We start from the raw sequence: 15662 nt of genomic DNA on the forward strand, positions 1-15662 counted from the left end.
CTAACCCTAACCCTAGCTATTTCTGTTTATAGTGGGTTTTCTAGTTGATTTTGATGATTGGCAGCTGTCACACACTTCTCAGCATGCGTTTAAAAAACGCAAACGCAGGAAAAAACGCATGTAAACGCGGCAAAACGCCGCGTTTTTTTTTCTGCATGCAAAAACGCATGCGTCTAAAAAACGCGGCGTTTTGCCGCGCTTACATGCGTTTTTTTTAAACGCTGCAGATCAAAACGCAAGTGTGAAACCAGCCTAAGCCCTGTTGGCACCCCAGTCTGACACTGCTTACAGTGATATCTACTTTCTCTATTTGCTATATAGTCTGCAACACTACTAACTGGTAATAACATAAGCTGTATAATGACCGTCTTTCTAAGGAAATGTGAAATGGAGGCGAGAGCATACTAAATACAAACCTGTCCTTCTGAATCAAACGCCAAGCCAGCTACTCCGTGCGTGTGCACATCTTTAAGGATGGAGACTGTCTGAACAGTGTATGAATCCCATATACATATATAAGGGTCTTTTCCAACCTGTCCTGTGGCAACAAGGGATCTGTCTGGATGTAAAGCAAGGCTGTAGGCAATAAGACACAACGGAAAATAAATTACTACATTACTAGTAGTTTTACATTCAAATAAAAAGTTGTGCATATTCATCATGTCATAAATGTCATTTAAACTCATATCCCAAAGTGTTGGCACCCTTGAAATTCTTCCAGAAAATTAACTACGGTATTTGTCCCAGAAAATTTCGAAGCAATAAATTTTGTATTTTTTTCTGACAAAGAAAAATGGTCAAAATTAAAACAAAACAAAACAGTGCTTTCAGACCTCAAATAATGCAAAGAAAACAAGTTCATAATCATTTAGAAACAACAATACTAATGTTTTAACTCAGGAAGAGTTCAGAAATCAATGTTTTGTGGAATAACCATGATTTTTAATCACAGCTTTCATGTGTCTTGGCATGCTTGCCACCAGTGTTTCACACCGCTTCTGGCGCAAACATTTAAGCAGTTCTTTGTTTGATGGCTTGTGACTATCCATCATCCTCTAAGTCCAAGCTTACAGCTAAGCAGAGTGATCATTTTGTTTTCTCCCCAGCTAGATTCTCATACTCCAACACAGGACATTGGGAAAGGGCAGTCTGGCATCCATCTTAGCTTAGTAGTTGCCTTCATATCTAGTTAAAGACAACCTGTCACCAAAACAGACCAGTTTTATTTCCACTGCTCATGATTATTCCATTTTTATTTTTGCTTGTTTAAGCCCACCATACAGATTTAGAGATATGAGCCTTTGTATTTAGTGCCAACTTTCATATTTTTTTGTCTTTACCAGGCATGGCTTACAAGATTTTCTGGGGGCATGTCTTTAAGTTGCCATGAGAGCAACTGCCTTTTAGTAAAGACTGTGAAAATTATCATTAAGGCTACGTTCACATTAGCGGCGGGCGCCGCATGCGTCATGTGCCCCTATATTTAACATGGGGGCGCATGGACATGCGTCGCACTTGCGTTTTGCGCCGCATGCGTCGCTGTGGCGCCCGCGTCCGGGCGCAGAGGACGCAGCAAGTTGCATTTTTGCTGCGTCCAAAATCAATTAAAAAAAGGACGCATGCGGCGCAAAACGCAGCGTTGTGCATGCGTTTTGCTGCGTTTTTGTTTGCGTTGTGCGCTGCGGCGCCGACGCTGCGGCGCACAACGCAAATGTGAACGTAGCCTAAACAAAAAGGACCATATTTCTGGAACTGAAGATAAAAAAAAAAAATAAAAATAAAAATGGAGTACTCAAGGAAACAAAGGGAATGAAAGAACAGACAGGTTTTCTTTTATTATTTGCATTTCTTAAAGCTTGGTCTTTTCCAGGATTAAAACTCACAACTTGTAGAATTGTAGGCAGAAGCTTTAACAGTGAGACACAGGTTCCAATGCAAAGCATAGGAGGATTTTCTCTGCCTAAGGCCACAATCACAATCACACTATCAGTATTTGGTTAGTATTTTGTATACTTATACTTCGTATATGTATTTGTATATTTATTATACTTTTCCTCTTACTATTCCATTCCTGATTTTGGCTTACAAATACTGATCAAATACTGAAACTGTGACCTAAAGATCTAAATGCTAATCTTCTTTATAGACAGGTTGTATTGGTATGTTTCTATATACCAGTACATCTTCATATAAAAAAAAAAACAATTACAGTAACCATATATTTCATTACACTTTAAAAAAAAAAAAAAAAAAGAAGTCACAAACCAGTAAATAACATGCACACATTTCATATCCTTGTTATTGCAACAACCCGTATAAGACAGTGAACAGAATATTTACAGTGACCTGTGATTTGTGAAAAAAATTGTATGATTGTTTATTTTTTCTCCAATAAATCCATAAAAATAGTTAACACAAATGTAACACCTACTTATGTGTATGGCAAAATGGCATTTAAAAAAAAAAGTACAGCTTGTGTCACCTAGACCTCATATAGTATTGAACCAAAGAGAAAAAGAGACATACCAAAATATGGGGAACACCCTAAATATGATAATATATGAAAAAAGTTTATTTATTACAGTCCAAACAACACATACCACATGAACAGTAGTAGTATAAAAACATGAGCATTAAAAACATAACTAGTAAAGACCACCTCCAAGGAAAAAGAGTGAAGACCCTAGACCGAGGGTCAGATGCACACAATGGCCCTATGTAGTTCAATAACCATAATGCAAAGGATTGTTGTAGGACATGACAAAGTGTACTGAAAAAACTGGCATACAGGGTAAAAAATACTGTACCTATAAGATAAATAGGAATCAATGTCCCAGTTCACTAGTTGTTACCAAGAATACAGTGTCACCATATATCCATATTCAGGAAGTCCACTAGGATGAGTGGACTCTATATGACCAGCCAAACTAAATAGAACCATGTAGTGTCTGTGTACCAGTAGAACACAGGCTGGCTTGTCCAGCACTCAGTACACTCAGTGAGGGAGATATTACATAAATAAGTGCATAACACTCGCATGTGGCCAGCAGGTGCGTAACATATATGACCAAGCCCCTCAGCTCAAATAGATGAAACAATGCACCCAATATAATAGTTAGGTCCAACAAGCATAAAAAGACAGGTACATGTGCCCACCGTGATCATCCATGAAAAAGGTTACTGCTGCCTGCACGGAAAAATAGCTAGAAATGCTCCGTCATGCTCTTCAGGTCATGTATCCACCCTCTCTCCATATATTTGTGCTGTAGATGATAGCTGCATTTCTAGCTATTTTTCCGTGCAGGCAGCAGTAACCTTTTTCATGGATGATCACGGTGGGCACATGTACCTGTCTTTTTATGCTTGTTGGACCTAACTATTATATTGGGTGCATTGTTTCATCTATTTGAGCTGAGGGGCTTGGTCATATATGTTACGCACCTGCTGGCCACATGCGAGTGTTATGCACTTATTTATGTAATATCTCCCTCACTGAGTGTACTGAGTGCTGGACAAGCCAGCCTGTGTTCTACTGGTACACAGACACTACATGGTTCTATTTAGTTTGGCTGGTCATATAGAGTCCACTCATCCTAGTGGACTTCCTGAATATGGATATATGGTGACACTGTATTCTTGGTAACAACTAGTGAACTGGGACATTGATTCCTATTTATCTTATAGGTACAGTATTTTTTACCCTGTATGCCAGTTTTTTCAGTACACTTTGTCATGTCCTACAACAATCCTTTGCATTATGGTTATTGAACTACATAGGGCCATTGTGTGCATCTGACCCTCGGTCTAGGGTCTTCACTCTTTTTCCTTGGAGGTGGTCTTTACTATTTATGTTTTTAATGCTCATGTTTTTATACTACTACTGTTCATGTGGTATGTGTTGTTTGGACTGTAATAAATACACTTTTTTCATATATTATCATATTTAGGGTGTTCCCCATATTTTGGTATGTCTCTTTTTCTCTTTGGTTCAATAAATTTTGTTTGACATACTTTTGGCTAGATCCCCTGTACTATTTGGTTACTACTATTGATGGTGCCCTCCGTCTATGTTTGTAAACTAGACCTCATATAGTGAGGCTTACTTAAAAACAAACAAAAAAGTTCTGGCTGTTTCAACTATGAATGAATTAAAAGAAAAGAGAAAGTCATTGTGTATTTTCATGTGTTAGGTGTATGGGCATATTTTATATATGCACATGTGCATGATTTTGTTATGCATATGTGTGTGTAATGTTTATATGCGAATGTAGTATATTAGCATCTGTGTATTTTATATATGTGCCTATTGTGACTATGCATGTAAATGTGTATGTACAGTATATGCAGGTGACGGTGAGGCCTGGTGAAGGGGGGAACCAGACACACCACAGCACGAAAGCTGATCACCGTCAGTGTACACCGCTGATTGGCATAGTGTAGATGTAGACTTATACGGATGAGTGAACTGATTTGCAAGGCCCTGATGTAGTGGCCACAGCAGAGGTCTGTGGCCACTGGAGGTAAGCCCTGTGAATCACCTCTATCATGTTAGTGGTCTGTGGCCACCGGAGGTGAGACCGGCAAATCACCTTATCCCTGTAGTAGTCTGTGGCTAACGGAGGTGAGACCTGTGAATCACCTTATCACTTTAGTAGTCTGTGGCCACCGGAGGTGAGACCTGCGAATCACCTATATCACGTTAGTAGTCTATGGCTACCAAAGGTGAGACCTGTGAATCACCTCTACACGTTAGTGGTCTGTGTCCACCAGAGGTGAGACCTGCGAATCACCTCCTCATGTTAGTAGTCTATGGCCACCGGAGGTGAGACCTGTGAATCACCTCTTCACATTAGTGGTCTGTGGCCACCAGAGGTGAGACCTGCGAATCACCTCTTCATGTTAGTGGTCTATGGCCACCAGAGATGAGACCTGCGAATCACCTATATAATGTTAGTAGTCTATGGCTACCAAAGGTGAGACCTGTGAATCACCTCTTCACGTTAGTGGTCTGTGGCCACCAGAGGTGAGCCCTGTGAATCACCTCTTCACGTTAGTGGTCTGTGGCCACCGGAGGCGAGACCTGTGAATCACCTCTTCACGTTAGTGATCTGTGGCCACCAGAGATGAGACCTGTGAATCACCTCTTCACGTTAGTGGTCTGTGGCCACCAGAGGTGAGCCCTGTGAATCACCTCTTCAAGTTAGTGATCTGTGGCCACCAGAGATGAGACCTGTGAATCACCTCTTCACATTAGTGGTCTGTGGCCACCGGAGGTGAGCCCTGCTTGTATCCTCAGCGCCATTTCTGATCAGTAATCCTGATGTGATGTCAAGCACATGTCCAAAATTATGCCATGCCAAGCTTACAAACAAAACAGGTTGCTGTGGAGTCCAGCAGGTAGGAAGTGGCTTGCAAAGCTCCCGCCTGGCAGCCTGGAGTACTGACGTGACCGCTAATCAAAGGTCCTGTGATTCGATTCACTCATCTCTGCTTATTGAATTTGTATGTATTTTTGTTTCAGAAATACTTTTACAATCGTAAGGAAAAAATAGTAGTAACTTGTAATTTGTTATTTTCACACTGGCAATAAAATCTGAGCAAAGTGGAAAATAATCGACTGCCACCGTTTTTTCCAGAAATGAGATGATTACTATTCATAGATGGAAAGTGACTGATTGAGGTCTGCGTGTGCAGTCACAGCAAGGTGAAATAGGGATCTATGCAAGGGGAATTCTCACAGCTCCACAGAAAAACGATGAAAGTGTGAAGAAGGTGTGCTGTATAATCAGCGTCGGGAATAGCAAAACATTATCTCAGCAATGGATCTTGTTGTTTGAAGAAACAGTAATAATCTCACGCATCGCAGGAAAGAACCTGGGAAAAGATTGTTCCTAACAAGTTTTTAACACTGTCATAAAGCACATTAACAACATTTGGATTAAATTTAGTTAGTTGCTTAAAATGATGTTCTCAACTTTGAACATTATCCACAGGATAGGGAATAACTTTCCGATTGCTAAGGGTCCGACTCCCGTTTCCCCCAGTGATCCTGAGAACGATTAACAATTAATGGATGGGTAGTGCGTATGATCGACCACCGCTCCATTAAGCTGGGGCTCTTCAGAGTCTCGGTTCTCACGATTGCGGTAGGTCACAGTAGTCGGACCTCCAGTAATCGGAAAGTTATCCCCTATCCCAGAAAAAACTTTCAAACTTCAGAACACCATTGTAAGTTTTATTCATTTTACTCACTTATATAGCATCATTAATTTGCAGCGCTCTACAGGCATCCGCATCATTATTCACACTGGGGCGCACAATCTAAATTAGTATATCTTTGGAGTGTGGGAGGAAAATGAGGAACCTGGAGGAAACTCTGGAAAAAACGTGGAGAACACACAAACTCCTTGCAGATGTTGTCCTTGGTGGAATTTGAACCCAGGACCAAAGTTAAATTATTTAAATTAAACTGGTTCTCTGGATAATTGTTCTGAACCTAATATGGCATATTCTAATAACGTTTGGATAATTGTGTATTTAAAGGGAATGTCCAGTAAATCTATTGTTTAGACTCATGGAATTCTTAAAATAAACAAGCTAATCTTTACCCATTTAATCCCCCCCTCCACTCCAGTGCCAATGCTCCTGTCTTCACTAAATTCTGGCAGAAGTCACAAGATTGGATGACAAGTGATTAGATGAACTCAAAGAGGGAACAACTGGTGGATAACCAATTCAAAATACATATTGAGTATGCAAGGAGATGGGAATGCTGCCCATGTTTCCCCTGGGCAGCATTTATGTGTATTGTTGATGTGTAATATGACCTGGGAAACGCGTTATGGTGTTGATATCGTATTCTGCCCAGCAACAGGTAGTTGACAGTGACAGTTAGAGTTAATGACTGGGACTAGCCCAGAGTGGAAGAGACTAAGCTGAAGGAACAGAGTTTCAAGACAGAATGTCAGAAAGGGCCCAGAGTGCAGAGAGAACAAACTTAAGGTGTAATGTGAGCAAAGCTGCATTTCATGGGTGTCCCTAGTAGTGAGAGGAGACAGGGAGAAAGAGATAGTGTGATTTGGAGCAAAAACGAGGAAGACTGACTGAGAGACAGAGTGATTTACCGGTGACGAATCCTAGGAGAGGACGAATAGCAGTACGACCCAGAGTTTATAGCTCCTAAAAGTTACGGGCCTAGACAGAACAGAGCACGAGGAGAGTGGCCCAGGGAGATGCAGAGCATCAGTAGAAGAGAAGATAAGTACCGGCCATACTGGCATCATAGTTCCCCAGAGGGGAAAGAAGGTATGTAACAGCAGGTTGAATAAAAAACTCTTCCTGGTTGAACTGCAGTGTCGAGCAAAGAGGTGAGGAATAGTGAAGACAGAGAACAGAGAAGAGAATTTGTAGTTCACACACCCAGCCAGGACTCCCACCTTCATGTAACATGCCAGGACATAAGAGAGGAGTACCTCTGACCCCTTAAAAGGAACCTGTCATGTTGTACGTAGAGTCCGACCTGTGGATAGCACGGTATAGAGAAGCTCAGCAGTATGATATATGGAATGAGAAGATCAGCAGTATGATATATGGGTTTGTTAGAAAAGATTCAGTATAATTTGTATTTTATTAATTTAAATCCCTCCTGTTTGTATAAATGAGTCTAGTAGGAGGTCCCACTAGTGATTGACAGCTTCCTTTACAGGCATACTCATGTATGGAAGACTGTCAAACATTGAACAGGACCGCCCGCTGGACTCATATGCATACAAAGGATTTCAAAGTGTAAAATGCAAGTTTTATGAAACCTCTCACAAAAATGTCTATCAATCTGATCGGCTCCTCCTGCTCTATAACATCCTGCCTGCAGATCAGATACTGTTTTCAACATGACAGGTTCCCTTTAAAGGGGTTATTCCCTTTCAATTAAGTTTCTATCCCGGCTTCAGCTTGTTGTAAAACAAAACTACGCTTGACTTGCCTTCACAGGGGCCACTGGTGACTCTGCTGCTCCCGGTGCCTAGCATTGGCAGGCGCTGGCATCACGTCAACAGATGGCAGCCAATCAGTGAGCTCAGTGGCTCTGAAGGGGGTCTTCCTTCTCCACTGGCAAAGCCGCTGAGTTAGGCTGCTGCACTGTCAAGGCAACATGAGCGCCACAGCCAATGCCAGGCACCGGGAGCAGCGCCAGAGACCCAGGAAAGCAAGCATAGGGTGGTTTGCTGTTTTATCACAAGCATCTTTGTTAAAAGGGAATAAAGCCCTTTAAGGCCGGACACTGCGCCCAATATCCTACTGTATGCAGTAAAATGTAAGGAAATGGTGGTCACCTAGACAGGAAGGACCATGGGGAGTACCAGAAATGGTCATATACACCCTGCTACTGCATGCAATGTAATGCTGATATTCACTTGAGAGGAACCTGGGGTCTGAGACAAATAGGAATCTATATTTCTTCTATATCATCTCCCTTCATAATAATACGTTCATTCTTTTCATGCTATAATTTATTTAAGGCGAAATCCTAAGGCAGGAGATTACTATAAATGAAGCAGGATTGGGCTGGTCATCTGTGCGGTTAGGAACAAGGAGGGCAAGGATGCCCCTGGCATCATTCACCAGTCAAGTAGAAACACGATTTCGGGGAATAGCTGAAGTGAGTAGCCACACAGTGTTCTCCCCTAGCTACGCCAGTAATTAATTGCTGAGGAATTCCCTCATCTTGTTTTTATTACATTCTCCATAATTAAAATAGCAGAATGAAGTTAGCTTTTTTTCTCTAATTAATCAAAGATATCATGTGTCTAGCCCTTAATTTAGGATGTCAGGATCATGCCTGTTGTAAAGGCAAATAAAGAATCTAGGGCAGTTTACAGAAGATAGAAGAATTATACGTCGGGTGAGAGCCTGACGTTACACATAATCATCCACAGTGAGAACTACAGCTTGGACGCGGTGTACACTGAATTACAGCAGTGAATTCCCCGTCCATCAGCCATCACGCATCCTACTAACAAGTAATTGGGTCTACTAAGTGCTAGAGATCTCCGAGCTGCAGTTATATGACAGCTGACTACAGCCATGACTGTACCCCCTATGCGTACCACTTTCTGCAGGGGCTTTTTGGGGGGTGGGGGAGGGGAGACTGGGAATAAATATACACTGTGTAGTTACATTTTTCAATTAGCTTTTTTTAGTGCCCACAATAGTGATCAGGAGCATTTGTACTATAATTGCGGTCACATGAAAAAAGAAAACCTAGCCCTTTTTGGAAAAATCCCCATAAATGTTGACTGGTGGCCATAACATGGGCAGAACTCCTTTCTACCTAGAACATTGGTTCAAGATTCTTCGAAATCTTGTGATGATTAAAGGGAACTTGATAGGGGACACGACTCAATAAAAAGTAATACCTTAGAGTTTACTTGTTATTGCCTCCATTGTTAATAATTTTAACTTTATTCCATATGAGAATGATTCTAGGGTCACATTACAGATTTTCACTCATCCGAGAAATTTGGGGCAATTATCGAGAACACTCCCTGATCAGAGTGTAATTAGAATGTGATCCGATTTTCTCGGATGTGGAGAATTGAAAAAAAAATTATCCATTTAATGTGCCCATGAAAATCGGACCGCACTCGGCTGTCATGTGAGGACTATCCAATGTTTTCCACGGACCCATACACATGAATAGGCGAGAGCCGTCATCAGTGTATCGGAGGCAAATCGCGAATGCTATAAAATTGGACATGTGCACAGCCCCATAGAATTAAATGGGGATGAGTGCTATACGTCAAAATGATAGATAGCACGTCTGAATACGGTTGTGTGCATGAGCTCTTATTATGCTGGGTACACTATAAGGCTACGTTCACACGATCCTTTTTTTCATCCTTTTTTTTTCAGGTCCTGTTTTGAAAAACCGCAGCTAAATTCAGCGCTGATTTTAGCTGCGGTTTTTGATCCTTTTTCTTCTGCGGATTCCACTGCGGGTTTCCAAATGCAGTTTCCTATTGGTGCTGCTGGAAACCCGCAGCGGAATCTGCAGAAAGAAGTGACATGCTACTTCTTTTTTCTGCAGGCAAAACCGCTGCGGATTTGCCTGTGGAAAAAAGGATCGTCGGCACAGCGGGTCCTTTTTTCCATTGGGTTACATTGTACTGTAACCTACATGGAAAACTGCTGCGGATCCGCAGTGCAATTCCGCTGCGGATCCGCAGCAAAAACCGCACCGTGTGAACATAGCCTAAGGCTACGTTCACACGATCCTTTTTTTCATCCTTTTTTTTTTCAGGTCCTGTTTTGAAAAACCGCAGCTAAATTCAGCGCTGATTTTAGCTGCGGTTTTTGATCCTTTTTCTTCTGCGGATTCCACTGCGGGTTTCCAAATGCAGTTTCCTATTGGTGCTGCTGGAAACCCGCAGCGGAATCTGCAGAAAGAAGTGACATGCTACTTCTTTTTTCTGCAGGCAAAACCGCTGCGGATTTGCCTGTGGAAAAAAGGATCGTCGGCACAGCGGGTCCTTTTTTCCATTGGGTTACATTGTACTGTAACCTACATGGAAAACTGCTGCGGATCCGCAGTGCAATTCCGCTGCGGATCCGCAGCAAAAACCGCACCGTGTGAACATAGCCTAAGGCTATGTGCACACGTAGGAAATGTGGTGCAGAATTTTCTGCACTAAATCTGCATCTGCAGTTTCTGTGCAGTTTCTATGCAGTTTCTATGCAGTTTCTGCGCAGATTCTATGCAGTTTCTGTGCAGTTTCTGTGCAGTTTCTATGCAGATTCTATGCAGATTCTACGCAGTTTCTGCGCAGATTCTATGCAGTTTCTGCGCAGTTTCTGTGCAGTTTCTGTGCAGTTTCTATGCAGTTTCTATGCAGTACAATGTAAATCAATGGGGAAAAAAAAAAGCTGTGCACATGGTGCAGAAAAATCTGCAGCAGAAACGCTGCAGAACTGCACAAAAGAAGCGACGTGCACTTCTTTGAAATCTGCAGCGTTTCTGCGCAGATTTTTCTGCACCATGTGCACAGCTTCTTTTTTTTCCCATTGATTTACATTGTACTGTAAATCACAGTGCAGTTCTGCAGCGTTTCTGCAGCAGAAAAATCTGCTGCAGTTCTGCACCAATTCTGCACTAAATCTGCATCGTGTGCACATACCCTAAGGCTACGTTCACACGATCCTTTTTTTCATCCTTTTTTTTTCAGGTCCTGTTTTGAAAAACCGCAGCTAAATTCAGCGCTGATTTTAGCTGCGGTTTTTGATCCTTTTTCTTCTGCGGATTCCACTGCGGGTTTCCAAATGCAGTTTCCTATTGGTGCTGCTGGAAACCCGCAGCGGAATCTGCAGAAAGAAGTGACATGCTACTTCTTTTTTCTGCAGGCAAAACCGCTGCGGATTTGCCTGTGGAAAAAAGGATCGTCGGCACAGCGGGTCCTTTTTTCCATTGGGTTACATTGTACTGTAACCTACATGGAAAACTGCTGCGGATCCGCAGTGCAATTCCGCTGCGGATCCGCAGCAAAAACCGCACCGTGTGAACATAGCCTTAGGGCTCGTGGACACAACTGTAATAATTGGACAAGTGCTATCAGTCAGAGTCTGATCAGAGTGTGATTAGCATGAACGGTCCGATTTTCTCGAATTAGACAAAACTGGTTGTGTGACCCTAGCTGTGAGGAGCTGGCCTTGATTCTAAAGACTATTTAGGACCAATGGATGTATAGCAGTATCCGAGGCTCTAAGGCAGTGTTCCCCAACTCCAGTCCTCAAGAGCCACCAACAGGTCATGTTTCAAGATTTCCTTAGTATTTCACAGGTGATGGAATTTTTGCCTGTGAAGGTGATGCAATTATCACCTGGGCAATACTAAGGAAATCCTGAAAACATGACCTGTTGATGGCTCTTGAGATCCGGAGTTGGGGAACACTGTTCTAAGGGATGCAGACTTTTTCAAGCACTGGTTACGTCAACCTTACTGTTGTGTTCTATTATAGATTTGCTTGCTGTGTTTTATTAGAGATTTGCTTGCTCATCAGTTCAGCCTCAGGAATCAATGTTTTTATAAAGTGACAAAAGGCAGAGGAAGACTTGCAGGCTGTTTTTTATGCATACAAAAGGCCAGACCCTAGATTGGTAATCAATGACAGCAATCGTTCCATTACTCTGGTAAGAGTGTCAGAGGCCTCAAGCCATTGCTCTCCCAACCACTAGTCCCACTGTATGGATGGGGTTAGTAGACCCAGTGGAGCCGTCAGCACAGGGAGTCTCAAATGCAGTCCCAGGTGATGGGTTCGGCCTGAGGTAAATACCTCCACCAATGCACAGTTTTGGGGGTAGAGTGTGTACACTTTTACCCATTCTGGGGTCTGATCCCAGGGAAAGAGAATAAGCCACATGCTTAGTGAGGGAGTTGGTGCAGTGATGTCGAGGGGAGAGGATCTACTGCTGAGGTCCTGGTGCCCATGAATGGATGGCCTATGGAGTTTGGAGATCAGTTGTCGGCTGGGCTCGATACATGTGCTACGGTCAGGTTATCTGTCATCTGAACGAGCGTGGACTGTGACTACAGACTACACTGGTGAGACATACGAAATCTGTGGGCCAACCAAAAGTTGAGAGACAATGAGTATCGCCTATTATGGGGGTAGTGGAACTACCGGCCCCGGGGAGGGGATCTTGTGGACTGGAGGCAATGTATTTTGGCCATCTACAAACCATGGACGTAAGGAATAAAAAATAGTTGCATCGTTAACCTGCCTAGCTAATTATTACAACCCACAACCTCAGATCTTCACACTAGCCTAAAATAAAAAAAAAGGTTCCCCATCTTCTCCATTCTGTCAGTCTGTGAAAATCGGACTGCGCTCTGATGTCATCCATAAACCTGAATGGTCGAGTGCGATCTGATTATCGGAGGTAAATCATGTATGCTGCGATTTTTTTTACTTAGACCACTTGGACATATGCACGGACAAAATCAAACATGTGCACATCCTCATTGATTAACATTGGTCTGAGTGCGATCTGATGTTTTGACAGATCTCATTCGGACCAAAACTATCGTTGTCGCTATGAGCCCTTATTCTACACATCTGAGAAACTCTGATTGAAGATTAACATAGTCGGACTGAATTTCTCTGATGTCAGTAAAATGGCGGTGTGACCCTTGCCTGATGGCTACACCCAGGATTATAGTGGAGCGGTCCCGGTGACAGGAGAGAAGGCTGTAAGCGCACACACTTGCATGCCGGAGCTTAGACTGCAGACACTGCTCGCTCCGGGTAAGATAGCGCTCTCAATCCCCGGAGAGAGAGGTGAGTACATATGCTAAAAGAGCGGGAAGAAGGGTGCACTCAACCACACCAAGGGGGTCCGAGCATCCTAATTAACATATGGAATAAAGTTGATATAATTAGCAACAGAGGCAACAAATAATAAACCAAAGTTATTTTGGTAAGGACTATGTTCTATATCTGCGCAAATATATGCACCGAAAAATAATAAATGCACATAAAAATAAAATGCAACCTCACTTTTCAAAACGCCAGACCTTTTTGCCCCAGTGACAAAATTGTATAAATGAGAGTCCTTTGCTATAAAACTTTATTTATTATGTACGCCACTGATAATAAAAGTGCTCCCATAAGGATAAGAAGCCACAGTACGGCTCCACGTGCAGTGACCAATGGCCTCATGATATTATGGGTAAAATGTAGGTGTTACCCCTAAAATCATGCGGCACTGACCACTATGGGTGGAGTAATGTTTACCATATACAAAGTTTTTACCATCTTTGAGTCAGTGTTTTTCATGGATGGATAAATATATATATAAATAAACTAGCTGAAGAGCCCGGCGTTGCCTGGGCATAGTAAATATCTGTGGTTAGTTATAGCACCTCACTTCTCTTATTTTCCCATCACGCCTCTCATTTTCCCCCTCACATAACTCATTTTCTCCCTTACACCTCTCATTTTCCCCCTCACTCCTCTCATTCCCCCCTCACTCCTCTCATTCCCCCCTAACACTTGTCATTTCGACCACACATCTGTCATTTTAAGATCACTCTACTATTTTCCCTCACTCCTCTCATTTTGCACTCACACCTTTTCATTTTCACCTCACACCTCTCATTTTCCCCTCAGTATATACATGTTTGTCATCTCCCTTATATATAGTATACACCTGTATGTCATCTCCTGTATATAGTATATACCTGTATGTCATCTCCCCTGTAAATAGTATATACCTGCTCTATGTCATCTCCTCCTGTATATTGTATATACCTGTGTCATCTCCTCCTGTATATAGTGTATACATGTATGTCATCTGCTCCTGTATATAGTATATACAGTGGGGCAAAAAAGTATTTAGTCAGTCAGCAATAGTGCAAGTTCCACCACTTAAAAAGATGAGAGGCGTCTGTAATTTACATCATAGGTAGACCTCAACTATGGGAGACAAACTGAGAAAAAAAAATCCAGAAAATCACATTGTCTGTTTTTTTTAATCATTTTATTTGCATATTATGGTGGAAAATAAGTATTTGGTCAGAAACAAACAATCAAGATTTCTGGCTCTCACAGACCTGTAACTTCTTCTTTAAGAGTCTCCTCTTTCCTCCACTCATTACCTGTAGTAATGGCACCTGTTTAAACTTGTTATCAGTATAAAAAGACACCTGTGCACACCCTCAAACAGTCTGACTCCAAACTCCACTATGGTGAAGACCAAAGAGCTGTCAAAGGACACCAGAAACAAAATTGTAGCCCTGCACCAGGCTGGGAAGACTGAATCTGCAATAGCCAACCAGCTTGGAGTGAAGAAATCAACAGTGGGAGTAATAATTAGAAAATGGAAGACATTCAAGACTACTGATAATCTCCCTCGATCTGGGGCTCCACGCAAAATCCCACCCCGTGGGGTCAGAATGATCACAAGAACGGTGAGCAAAAATCCCAGAACCACGCGGGGGGACCTAGTGAATGAACTGCAGAGAGCTGGGACCAATGTAACAAGGCCTACCATAAGTAACACACTACGCCACCATGGACTCAGATCCTGCAGTGCCAGACGTGTCCCACTGCTTAAGCCAGTACATGTCCGGGCCCGTCTGAAGTTTGCTAGAGAGCGTTTGGATGATCCAGAGGAGTTTTGGGAGAATGTCCTATGGTCTGATGAAACCAAACTGGAACTGTTTGGTAGAAACACAACTTGTCGTGTTTGGAGGAAAAAAAATACTGAGTTGCATCCATCAAACACCATACCTACTGTAAAGCATGGTGGTGGAAACATCATGCTTTGGGGCTGTTTCTCTGCAAAGGGGCCAGGACGACTGATCCGGGTACATGAAAGAATGAATGGGGCCATGTATCGTGAGATTTTGAGTGCAAACCTCCTTCCATCAGCAAGGGCATTGAAGATGAAACGTGGCTGGGTCTTTCAACATGACAATGATCCAAAGCACACTGCCAGGGCAACGAAGGAGTGGCTTCGTAAGAAGCATTTCAAGGTCCTGGAGTGGCCTAGCCAGTCTCCAGATCTCAACCCTATAGAAAACCTTTGGAGGGAGTTGAAAGTCCGTGTTGCCAAGCGAAAAGCCAAAAACATCACTGCTCTAGAGGAGATCTGCATGGAGGAATGGGCCA

At 42.6% G+C, this 15662-nt stretch overlaps 1 protein-coding gene across 5 annotated transcripts in view; it reads right to left on the reverse strand.

Annotated features, from left to right (window-relative positions):
• EML6 (EMAP like 6) overlaps positions 1–15662 on the reverse strand; it is a 170985-nt gene that overhangs the window by 126620 nt on the left and 28703 nt on the right. For all 5 annotated transcript variants that reach the window (XM_077282700.1, XM_077282703.1, XM_077282702.1 and 2 more), the window contains exon 2: positions 417–576. In XM_077282700.1, coding sequence (XP_077138815.1) covers positions 417–576 — 160 coding nt within the window. The remainder of the gene's footprint in view (positions 1–416; positions 577–15662) is intronic.

The sequence above is a fragment of the Ranitomeya variabilis genome, chromosome 2 (assembly GCF_051348905.1).
Source record: "Ranitomeya variabilis isolate aRanVar5 chromosome 2, aRanVar5.hap1, whole genome shotgun sequence".
NCBI classification, from domain to species: Eukaryota; Metazoa; Chordata; class Amphibia; order Anura; family Dendrobatidae; genus Ranitomeya; species Ranitomeya variabilis.